Genomic DNA, 11,904 nt, shown 5'->3' on the forward strand with positions numbered 1-11,904 from the left:
AAACTCGAATACCAAAGCTTTGAATTGGAGGTTGGAACATGAGGTTATGACTCTCACCAGATTTCTATGCCAAACCTTTTGCAAGACACTACATTCTGCTTTAAAACTCTTTTCAACTTGTTCATTTTGCAACTGGAGAACCTTAACAGCAACAAATGAACCATCACTCAAAATTCCTTTATACACTAACCCATAATTTCCTTTTCCCAACAAGTTCGCATTGGAAAACCCATTAGTTGCTATGTGAAGCTATTTTATATGCATTATGTTCCTAACAAAAAATAGGCCTTAGTCTAGCCTTTTTCCTCTAAATGTGTAATGGGTGGTTAAAGCCTTATATTGCCAAAATCTAGTTGAGTAATAGGTTTCTCTAAAGCCTTTATATCCTTGGGTTTACTGCCCTTATGGCCTCAATTAGAATTTCTTGATGAGGGCTAGACATTATTATGAAATATGAAAATTTAAATTATGTAAATTACATGCCTTTAAAGGCCCATTAAAACTTTACTTGAATATTTTTTTCTTACATGCACAAAAGGTTTTAATAATGAAAAAAAATGGTGATTATATCTCCAAAATACAATAGACTTTATGAAAAAGAGAACATCTAAATTTACTCTATATGTAAACTCTACATGCTATGAAATTTTCCACGTTATAGGTTGTAGATTGTACATGCTAGGGGAAGCTTCCAAATATCAACTTGGGAAAACACTAAACAATTTAAAGAGTTAATTATAATCGAATGAACTCAAGTATAAAACACTAAAAAATTTAAAGAGTTAATTATAATAAAATGAACTCAAGTATAAAATTTATTAAGGCATTTATAATATGTGTCAAGCTATGATTTTATGGCCTTTGCCATGTCCCTATATTCAATTTATTGTGCCTAGAAATTAATTTCTTAAGCAAGTCTGACATCTCTAATATTGTCCCAATTGCATTCATAACACAAGGGCTCCAATGGGCTTTCCATGTGCCTTTTTAAAATCATTTGCAAGCTATATAAAATATGATATAGAAATACATATGCACCACCATATGTGGCAACATGTGTTTCCTAATATGTGGTGGTTATGCAAGGGCACAAGCCAAATTGTGATGATTATGCAAGGGCATGTGCCATATTTGTATGCTAGAGATATGCTAAAATGATTTCCCAAATGTATGCCCATTGCACCAAAGGCTAAACCCAATTTTCACATGGACTGTTTGAAGCGAATATGATCTAGGGCATTCCTTCCAACATGGATGTTGATTTGACGCTAATATGGGGAACGGGGAATGACGTAATCATGTGGAAGCACAAAGGAAATTCAACTAGACATTGATTGGTGGTATCAAATCAATGGGCAGGTTATTTTTTCCAATCCAAATAAAGCTCAACAACAATGGAGAGGTGCCACATACCTAGTGAGTAGTATTTTCCCAAAACCCTCCATCAAGACCCTTGACAAAACTAACCCCTATCCACCCTAAAAAAAATTCCCAATACACGCTTTTGACCATTAATCGTTTCTAAAGACATCAAAGCACACCATGTGGCAAGTCCATTTGAGATAGCATCAAGGTATGTGTTGTTGAATAGTTAAAAAGGAATGTGTGTGGGTTCGCGTATGATTTTATATGTTAGAAATATAAACATAATGTATTGTATATTTATAATGTTATGATTATTGTATATTCATAATGTCGTGATAATATGTATATATTATTAATAGTTAAATAAATTAATTCATAATTTTATTCTTTCAAGTATGAATAAAGTAAGTTAACTAGAGTCAATGGATGATACACTAGTGCCAGGTGGTCCTGGTACTAATAAGGAACCACCCTAAAGTGACAAGTGGACTTAGGGTGCCATGTCATCTGCCACATGTTAGCGATGCAATCATGTTGACATGACACTAGTACAAAATATTCCAAGGGCCATATTCCATTGCTCTAAGCTTAGAATGAGATATAATTTACATCAATGAAATATCTTGATGAGTATAATGCAATGGCTACCTTAGAAATGGGGTTTGAATTTAGTAAAGGAAGCAAAAAATTTATAACCACGCCTCCTCAAGGTGACTTTAGGGGTTGGGTGTGTTACAAATCTATGTTATGTTATATTAATGTTAAAAAGTAAATATCTATCCATTTTAGTGATAATAATGCTCTATCAAAAAGATAATATGCATTCTCTCATCCAAATATATATTTGTCGTTTGGCATTATATCACAAACTAGTCCATTATAAATTGCATCTTAATTAGATAGTCAAGTGGAATAGAAGTAACAAATACATAAAATTATGTATTTTCCAAGGCAATAAGTGCCACAACATTATGTGAATTGTGTCCCTTTTCAATATTTTTAAGTGGGTTAAGCTTAAGTCTTACTATTTATAATTATATCTTCCTTTCTCAATAGAGAGTGGTTAACAACCATAGATGTGTAGCTCATTTAGTTACAACAAGAATCAAGTATGGCTTTTCCTTAGGATTATGTTGTTGGTTTTGCAATAGAAGACATGGGTGGTCATATTTTGTTTCTAGATTAATTAGAGGAAATCATTTAAAGTAAGCCTCCCACTTGTGCCACAGTGATAAAAGGGAGAAATGAAAAAGTCACATACATAATAAAACTCGGTCATGTTATATTTGTGCAAAAATGTTCATACTAATAGGAATGTGTTCACCATAGAGATGCATGTGGTAAGTTTATATCCCTTTCTCAAAAATGAAATTATATGTTCCCATGTTAAGATTATGTAGACCCCTAAGATTTAGCATATGACATTTCAATTGATAATAATAGAGAGTTGGCGTTTGGTGCTTAATATGACCTTTTAACAAAGAAAGGTAAAAAACCATTCTATGATATTGATTTTATGCCCAAGGTGAAGGAAGGAACATCTAGTAAGGAATTGTAGTGTGACCCTAGGATGATCAATAAGGAAATAAACCACCTCATTCTTGATAACAATCAATTACTTATCATGAAAATTTCTTCTCTTTCTGTAATGGTTTAATCTTGTCAACAACTAGGAAAGCTTGTTAAGGACAAAAAAATTATGTTTTAAAATGTCATAGCATGAACAAATTAATGACTACGAAAACTCCTAAATATTTAACCATGGGATTATATGACCATGAAATATATCAATATAGCACAAGTATATCATAATTAGGTTCCCTTGTTAGAATGTCCTCTGCTCCAACATAAGGACTTTAGACAACGAGAAGATGATTTGGAGTTACTCAAATTTCTAGCCATGTGGATGAACAATCTAGTAGATATAGGGGTTTAAAAAAGGAAAATAGTGATAAGGATGTTGGGAGTAATGGTGATGACAAATAAGAGACATATTCTATTCAAATTGACAATAGACCAAATCACTTAGTGTTTAACAATACATCAACCTCTTTGACAACAAGAAAAAGGAACAACAAAGAGATCCACTGGTTACAAAAAAATGCTATCATCTAAGAGTGGCATTCCAATGCCATAATTAAGGATGTCAATCCTTCGAGTGGAGCTAGTGACATGAGTGTAGAGATTTCCTCCCCATTGTGCAAACCAAGAATGAAAATTGTTGAGGTCAACGCATCATGTCTTAATAGTCCAAAAGCATAACTGCATTACAAAATAGTGTGTGGACATCATTCACTAAAAGGGATCATGGGAAAATTCAAGAGTCAATTGTTCACAACAAATTAGAGTGCTAGTTATAAACTAAATAATTGTAGTGGAAATGAAAGATGTGGATTTATATTTTTCATATCCTCCCAAGGTGAGAGGACATTAGCCTTGCATGGAGTATCACTCCATATCATTAAAAATCCTCTTATAACCATCAAAGAGCCAAACCCAATAGTAACATATACCCTAAGGAATAGGCACCCAATATTATTAAGTACTCTACACTAGCTATGCAAATAAAAGTGTAGCCATCCATGAACACATTATAAGTTGTAGTTGAAAGGTATCTAGAAATATTTAAGAGAAATGAATCTTCTAAAACTACTATGCAGATTTAAGAATCATACATGGTCAAAATTTTCAAGGTAAATGGCTATTGCAATTGTAGACATTGGGTATAAAATATTGCATGCATTTTTCCCTTCATTATAAATGTATTGGCTAAGTACTATTCGTATGAAAAATCATTATATTTTAACACGTAAATTACAAATATAAATGTCATACTAAGTTATGTTTTAAACATTTAAAATTGCACTCATTGAGAAATTTTGTCTTTTAAATTTTCTTTGGAAAAAGGAAGGATGACAACCAAATCCATGTTAAGAACAAATATCTTTGTAAAATTATATTTGACATAGCAATCTTAAGATATGAAGTATCCATGTATGTGAATCATTTTTGTCAAATTAAAATAAAAGTATCACTAACATGGGAAACAAGCATGCCATTAAGAAATATGAGGAATAGAAAATAGCTTCAATGTGACTTCTTATTTTGAAATAATCATACCTTTATACAATATGAGAAAAGCTTGTGCCTATTTGATGCTAGTAGGACCACTTAGACTAAAACCTTCATTTTTCATAAAATGCCTCCCTCTAACAATAATAGTAATAACAATTCCGGACTACATGGTATTCTCAAAGGTGCATGGTAATAACAATAATAGTAATAACAGTAAGCGCAGCCGCTGCAGAACAGGGCCGCAGCGCCTGGTTACCAAAACTTCAAGCTGAGTCCTCGGCGCCCATCTCCTCCTCTGAAGCTCGTCTCGCCATCGAATCTGGAGCGATTTATGCCCTTTCACACTACTGGATCCTGTGCAACGATATCAAGCCCGGATCTGGATTGGGCGCCGCATACAACCTGTCTGCTTCTGAGGAAGATCTCGTGTCCGCTTATGAGGAAGATCTCGTTTTTGTCGTCGCAGCGCGGACTGTTGACGTCTCTAAGAGTAGGGACTGTCAGGGGAGCGACCCCAGGACGCTGGATCTGAATGATTCCAGAGGGATTCGACAAAGCACCCCAGATCTGATATACCACGTAATTGTACGGGTTTCTACAAGGATAAATTACCCTCATTCAGGTAGCTCTGCAGCAGCAGGATCCCTGTTAAGGTTAGAGATCAATCAAATCCCTCAGATCCGAGGATCCCTACAGCTCGCTGATGGGGAGAATTTGACGGGAACGCGTGGCCTTCAGGGGACTTGGAAGGCCTAACCATTTCCGAAATACGACATTTCTTACAGATCTGGAAGGGGGCCCTCAAAAATGGGCAGCCTAACAATATATCGGGCCAAGTACTGGCCAGATCCGGACAACCGCCAATGTTCCATCCCTGTAAGCAATCGGCTTGACGGATCTTCAACAAACACTCTCTATATGGTGGACTGGGCACAACAGAAGAAGGTTGGGGATTTTTGCCTGGATGCTCTGTCTACAGAACTAACTACAATGGGCCCTGTGGTTCCCCTTCTGAGCCAAAGAGAGCCAGTCAGGGTGTCAAGCTGTGAGCAGAACCAAAACAAACAGATGAACTGCACAGACAGAACGCTGCTTAGGGCAGAGTCCCACTTGGGAGGTCTCATAGAATACGCACACAGGCATCAGATAAAAGGCAATGAGAGGCACGCTATCGAGACAGATTCGATAGTAATCTTCATCAAAACGCTGGAAGGCAGCCATCTCTGCTGGACGCTCCGGAAAGGGATGAGTTTACAGGACTTAAAGCAAGAAATACAGGCTCACCCTGGGATACCAGCAAAAAGCCAAAATCTGATACACTCAGGACACTGCCTACAAGACAATTACACTCTACAGGATTATGGAATTACAAGAAATTCGACCATCACAGAAAGGGAACCCGAGGGCCCATTGTAGTTAGTGGTTCGCCATTGAAAGATCTATGATATATGCTAGAGAGATTATTCAAAAACGTAGAGAGATATAGAAAGTACCTATATGGCCTACAAGTATTCATTAAGAACATAAAAAGGTCAAAAGGATAAGGACATCTCTTTAAGCTGGGAAATATGCAAGATGTTAAACTAGAAATTAAGCTGGGAAATATGCAAGATGTTAAACTAGAAATTGCTTAGTAAGTTATAGGTTCACAACATTTATCTTTATATTTCATTACTTGTAGACCAATATGGTATACTTGAAGAGTACAACAAATTCAAATTCACAACTAAACTAACAATCCAACTTATAACATTTAGTAAACAATGTAAAACAATAAGTTAGGATCCAAAAAAATACACACAAACATTTCATTAGGTTAGAAATAATTTTTATATGTTATGTTAAATTTATATAACAATATTTTCACTTATAGGCGTAAAAAAACATGCAAGAATTTCTTGGTAGTAACTATTATTGGAGAGATTACTTCATGGATATAATATTGGACTTATAGATGGATAACAAGTGAAACAAAATGTAGATCCACAATCTCCATAATGTACTATTGTAAAGATGGATAACAAGTGAAACAAAATGTAGATCTACAATCTCCATAATGTACTATTGTAAAGCCATATAATTTTCATGTCAAGAATAATTACAAATAGATAGTACATAATTACAAAAAAAAAAATTGTTATTGTTAGCAGACTAACAAGACTCAAATCATTGCCTATTGTACTTTGCACAAACTATATTGTAGAAGAACTTTGATCATTTGAGGCAGTTGCAACATTGCTTGCTTCATTTGTATTGCTAAGCAAATTAGATATGCTTCGTCTCAATCTTTGAGAAGGAACTGAAGCTGCCATCAAATCCTTTCTGATACTCTCCAATACCATTGCCACTTCTCTCATGGTTGGTCTTTCTTCAGGTGAATCTTTTGAACAACTCAAGCCAACATGTAGCAAAGAAAGGAGGCAATTGTATATATTATTTTCTTCAAATTCATATTCATCCACCTCTTCAAAAAACAATTCATCAATTACCTCCTTCACTCTATTTGGAAATGCAAGGCTCACCCACTTGTGCAAATTTAGCTCTCCAACAAACATGTCACTAGTTGGTCGCTTTCTAGTAAGCATTTCTAGTAACAAAATACCAAAGCTATAAACATCTCCTTTTGTGGAAATTGCCACAGCCAATCCATACTCTGCATTAATATTAAAAAAAAATCATCAAAATTTACTTAACCAATCCATATAATACAAAATTATTACTAAGAAAAGACAAGTGAAAGTATTGTTTTAAAAGTCATACCTGGGGCAATGTAACCCATTGATCCTTTCAAAGCAAGTGATGATGTAAGTGAATCATTTGAGGTTGCACCAATTAGCCTTGCAATACCAAAATCTGTGACATGGCCTGACATGTCTTCATCCAAAAGTACATTGCTGGGTTTTATATCACAATGAACTACTTGCACAAAAGAATCATGGTGAAGATATTCCATGGCATGGGCCACATCTATGGCAATGTCTAATCGTGTTTTCAACCTCAATTCACACAAATCTTCATCATTGTTATCATCTCTATCAGGATACAAATGATTCTCTAAACTTCCCTTAGGCATAAACTCGAACACCAAAGCTTTGAATTGGAGGTTGGAACATGAGGTTATGACTCTCACCAGATTTCTATGCCGAACCTTTTGCAAGACACTACATTCTGCTTTAAAACTCTTTTCAACTTGTTCATTTTGCAACTGGAGAACCTTAACAGCAACAAATGAACCATCACTCAAAATTCCTTTATACACTAACCCATAATTTCCTTTTCCCAACAAGTTGGCATTGGAAAACCCATTAGTTGCTATGTGAAGCTCTTGATATGAGATCCTTGGGTGCACTAGCTTTTGGAAAATAGCTTGTGAGAAATTGAAGTTTTCCATATGTATATTTCCTTTCCAAAAGTATACCAAAAGTAGACAACATAGTATAAAAACAAGAGCTCCAATGATTGGCAGTAATATTCTTTTCACAAATGGAAAATGACTTCTTGGCGTTGGACATGCAGATAAATTGAATATGTGTGGTCCACAAAGACCGAGATTTCCAATTAAAAAGATGGCACTTGTTTTATTTGCAAAAATCCCTCCTTTCGGAATCTCCCCTGTGAGGTGGTTGAAAGACAAATTCAAAAATTGAAGCATTTTCAGCTTCTCAAGAGTAATTGGTATTGAACCTGATAAGGAGTTGGAAGAGAGATCTAGGCTCAAGAGGCTTTGTAAATTTTCAAAGGAATCTGGAATAGAGCCTTGGAAGGAATTTTGAGATAAATTCAATGATTGTAGTTCACTGCAGCTTCCAAGTGTAGGTGGAATTGCCCCAATCAATCGGTTGGAAGAAATGTCTATAGCTTGAGCCATTGAAATTTTACCAATCTCTAAGGGCAAGGAGCCTTCTAATAAATTCCATGACAAATTCAAATAGAAATGTAAATTGTAAAGTTTGGCGATTTCTCGTGGTATGCTACCAGTGAGCATATTGTGAGATAGGTCGAGCAATTCTAAATTTAGACAACTTCCTAAGCTGGAAGGTATGCTTCCTGATAATTGGTTGTGATGGAGGAGGACTCTTCTTAGTTGTTTAAGGGGCGCAAGGGAATTGGGAATCCTTCCAGAGAGGTTGTTTTCACTGATGTCCAATAGCCCAAGGTGTTGTAATTGTTCAAAGTCATCGGGGATGTTTCCTTCTAATCTATTGTTACTTAAACACAATCTTTCTATCATTCTAAGGTTTCCTAATGGTGGAATGTTTCCGGTCAAAAGGTTTGTACTTAAATTTAGAAAGGTTAGGCTGGTAAGATTACCAATATGTGGAGGGATGTTTCCTTTTATTCTATTGTTTCCTAATGACAAGAAAGACAAATTGGTAGAAAGGTGTCCTATGTCAAGAGGTAAGACACCACTTAGTTTATTGTTCCTCAATCTTATTATTTGTAGGTGGGAACAATTGGTAAGAGCTACAAGAAACAACATGGTTGTAGTGGTGCCACTATCAAGATCATTGTGAGATAAAACTAACCTTTCAAGAAGTGATAGCTTACCTAACTCTAGTGGCACACTCCCACTCAACATGTTGTAACCTAGACTAAGCAATTTGAGATTAGAACAATTTCCAATAGAAATTGGTATGTTTCCACTCAATTGATTTCCCCATAAATAAAGACAATTCAAATTGGTGAGGAAGCCCAACTCTTGTGGAATGGTGCCAATGAGTTTGTTTTGGCTAATAACCAAGACACTCAAACTAGTAATCAAACCCAGCGCTTGTGGAATAGTGCCAGTGAGTTTGTTTGAGCTAATTTCCAAGTCAGTCAAAGTAGAAATGTTTGACAAAGAAATGGGTATGCTCCCTGACAATTCATTTGTATGGAGGTAAAGGGTCTGAAGACTTGTGAGCAAACCTAATTGTGGTGGAATAGTGCCAGTGAGATTGTTTGAGCTAATTTCCAAGTCAGTCAAAGTAGAAATGTTCGTCAAAGAAATGGGAATGCTCCCTGACAATTCATTTCTATGGAGTAAAAGCATATGAAGACTTGTGAGCAAACCTAATTGTGGCGGAATAGCGCCGGTGAGACTGTTTTGCTCAAGTGTCAAATCAAGCAACGCTGAAAGGTTTCCTAAGGAAGAAGGAATGTTACCTGTGAGTCTGTTGCTTCCTAACGCAAGGTACTGCAGACGTGTGAGAGAACCCAACTCCCGAGGAATATTTCCGCTGAGATTGTTGAAGGAGAGCACCAGCAAAACCAAATTTTTGCAACCGCTGAGTTGAGTTGGGACATGTCCTTCCAGTTGATTGTTGTCCAACAGGAGAGTTCTCAGACGAGAGAGGTGTCCCAATTGAGTTGGGATACGACCATGGAGCGCATTTCCTTCAAGAACAAGGGAGCGGAGAAAGGAGAGATTACCGAGGAAAGGAGAGATGGGGCCGTAGAGATCCATGTCAGCGAGGTTGAGGGCGAGCACTCTGTTTGGATGACGACGACTGCAGGTGACGCCAGTCCAGTTGGAGATGGGGATATTGGTGTCATTCCAATCGGCCATGGCGTCATGTGGATCGCTGGTTATTCGCTTCTTGAAAGCCAGCAGTGATTGGCGGTCATCGTGAAATGAGTGCATAGCGGATGAGAAGAAGAGAAAAGTGCAGAAGAGGAGAAGCAGCAAAGGAAGTGGAAAATGAAAAGAGAGAGACGGCATGATCGTTGTGGTGGGGAGAGAGGCAATTGGGAGAGGGGCAATGGGGTGATTTGGAGTTGGATCTAAGAGCTATTTATAAAGGGAAAGAGGCGCATCTAAACAGGAAAGTCGAGAAAGCAGGAAAGTGGAAAAGTAAAAGTAGTCGAGAAAGTCGGAAAGTGGAAAAGGGAAAACATCGTTGTTTCATTTAATCGCATATTTTAATGATACAAGGAAAAATCAAAGTGCGATTATTTAGCGTCCAAGAAATTCGGGAAACGTGGAGTGCAACCGTGCCACGTCATTTACTTATTTTCCACCACATTTCCTCCGCCATTCTCGCTGATATTGATCTGACGGTGAATTTGTATCGTAACCAAAGTTTTCGGGAAAAGTAGAGTGCAGCCCATCTGACGTTGAAACTTAATTTCCACGTCATTTTCATTTCATATTCGCTGGGAGATGATAATAAGTTTGAGCGGCCCCAAAGTTTTGGTTCATTATTTTTCCGCTTTTCACCGATTATTTAGCATCCTTCACCAAGCGCCAATGTTTTCGTTAAGGATGTCGTCATTTTTTTTACTTCCCATCTTTCAACTTACCATGAAAGCGATTACAATTATCCGATATGATACTTAATTCTTAAAATTATTAATTTTAGAATGGGAATCATACTTAATTCGTCGTCGCAGGAGCAATTTGCACTTCATTCCCTCCAATTACTTTTGTCACGACCCTGCTACTTTTACCATAAAAAAAAAAAAAAAAAAACTTTGTTATGTCCTACCTTCCATTTTACCATGGTTAGGATACATTTGTTTCGCACGAGTATATGACTTTGTATAAACGTGGATTATGATTTATGGCTCACACACCTTAATCAATATTCTTTAACATATGTTACACCTCGTATGTGGTCTTACTATACATTAACTTCTTAATAACTCAACACATGCTGGTGCATTGGTTTTCCCTCGTCCGGATGGTCATTAAACTCCAGCGCCACATGGTGAACGGTCATGGCCAGGTGGCTGCAGGCCATGTGGAGCCATGTGACCATTCTACGGTTTGTGCATTCGATAAACGTGCCATGCTCCCGCCCAAACGAACGATGAAGATTGTGTCTCCAGATCGGACGGTGAAAAATGACCTTAGGGTTTGGTTGACATATAAGTTTACCGAGTTCTTCGGTTCTGGCTCATTTGCACATTATGCATACACAGGTTTTCCGACAGACTCCACCACCATACCACTCTGCTGCTCGCACAGGTATCTTCTTATCTATGGTAAAATGTTACAGCTTACGGTTAATTCATGGCATCTACTCTCTCTCAGGTTCTAACGTTTACCTCCATACTTTGATGATTTACACAGTGCGGTGCCGTGCAGAAGGGTTTGGCTTCCATGGCGTCGACCATCCGAGGGATCTTCTGATCGACCTGCATTCCTTTCGGGTAATCCCTTCTCAGTAGTATGTCTAGACATTTAGTCAGCTTGGAATGAATGTTTGGCGGTTGTTAATGACCGACGGAGCTGATGCACGGTATTTATGTGCCCAGGTCTGTTACTCTGGTTTCGAGACTTGATGTTATTCACAGGCGGCATTCTTGGCCGATTCTGTACTTTACAAACCCTTGGGTTTTAGAAGTTGTCGGTTTATGGCCACAGGCCAACCGAGGGTTTTGATATTTGGTCATGTTGTTTTACAGTCGTTTATATAAAGGATTTGCTTTACACAATGCACAGTCCATATTTCTTGAAACTCGCTATTACTATGAGCCGGG

At 37.2% G+C, this 11,904-nt stretch overlaps 2 protein-coding genes across 3 annotated transcripts; one reads left to right on the top strand and one right to left on the bottom strand.

Annotated features, from left to right (window-relative positions):
* Window positions 1–6,591: 6,591 nt before the first annotated feature.
* LOC149209110 (uncharacterized) lies at window positions 6,592–10,196 on the bottom strand. 2 transcript variants are annotated; one of them, XM_089394219.1, is made up of 2 exons: window positions 9,586–10,196; window positions 6,592–7,093 (listed from the first exon to the last, which is right to left on the bottom strand). In XM_089394219.1, exons 1-2 carry the CDS (start codon window positions 10,139–10,141, stop codon window positions 6,633–6,635), a joined length of 1,017 nt encoding a protein of 338 aa, XP_089250345.1. In that variant the 5' UTR covers window positions 10,142–10,196; the 3' UTR covers window positions 6,592–6,632. The 2 variants fall into 2 exon arrangements, with proteins under 2 accessions (XP_089250345.1, XP_089250344.1); XM_089394218.1 differs by having other exon boundaries at window positions 7,201–10,196.
* Window positions 10,197–11,086: 890 nt separating this feature from the next.
* On the top strand, window positions 11,087–11,845 carry LOC149209111 (uncharacterized). The gene is made up of 3 exons (XM_089394220.1): window positions 11,087–11,389; window positions 11,495–11,574; window positions 11,680–11,845. Exons 1-3 carry the CDS (start codon window positions 11,103–11,105, stop codon window positions 11,763–11,765), a joined length of 453 nt encoding a protein of 150 aa, XP_089250346.1. The 5' UTR covers window positions 11,087–11,102; the 3' UTR covers window positions 11,766–11,845.
* The last annotated feature ends 59 nt before the right edge of the window (window positions 11,846–11,904 follow it).

Source organism: Pinus tabuliformis, chromosome 1_2 (assembly GCF_031772625.1).
Source record: "Pinus tabuliformis cultivar Carrire ecotype Pingquan chromosome 1_2, CPIR1, whole genome shotgun sequence".
Lineage (NCBI taxonomy): Eukaryota > Viridiplantae > Streptophyta > Pinopsida > Pinales > Pinaceae > Pinus > Pinus tabuliformis.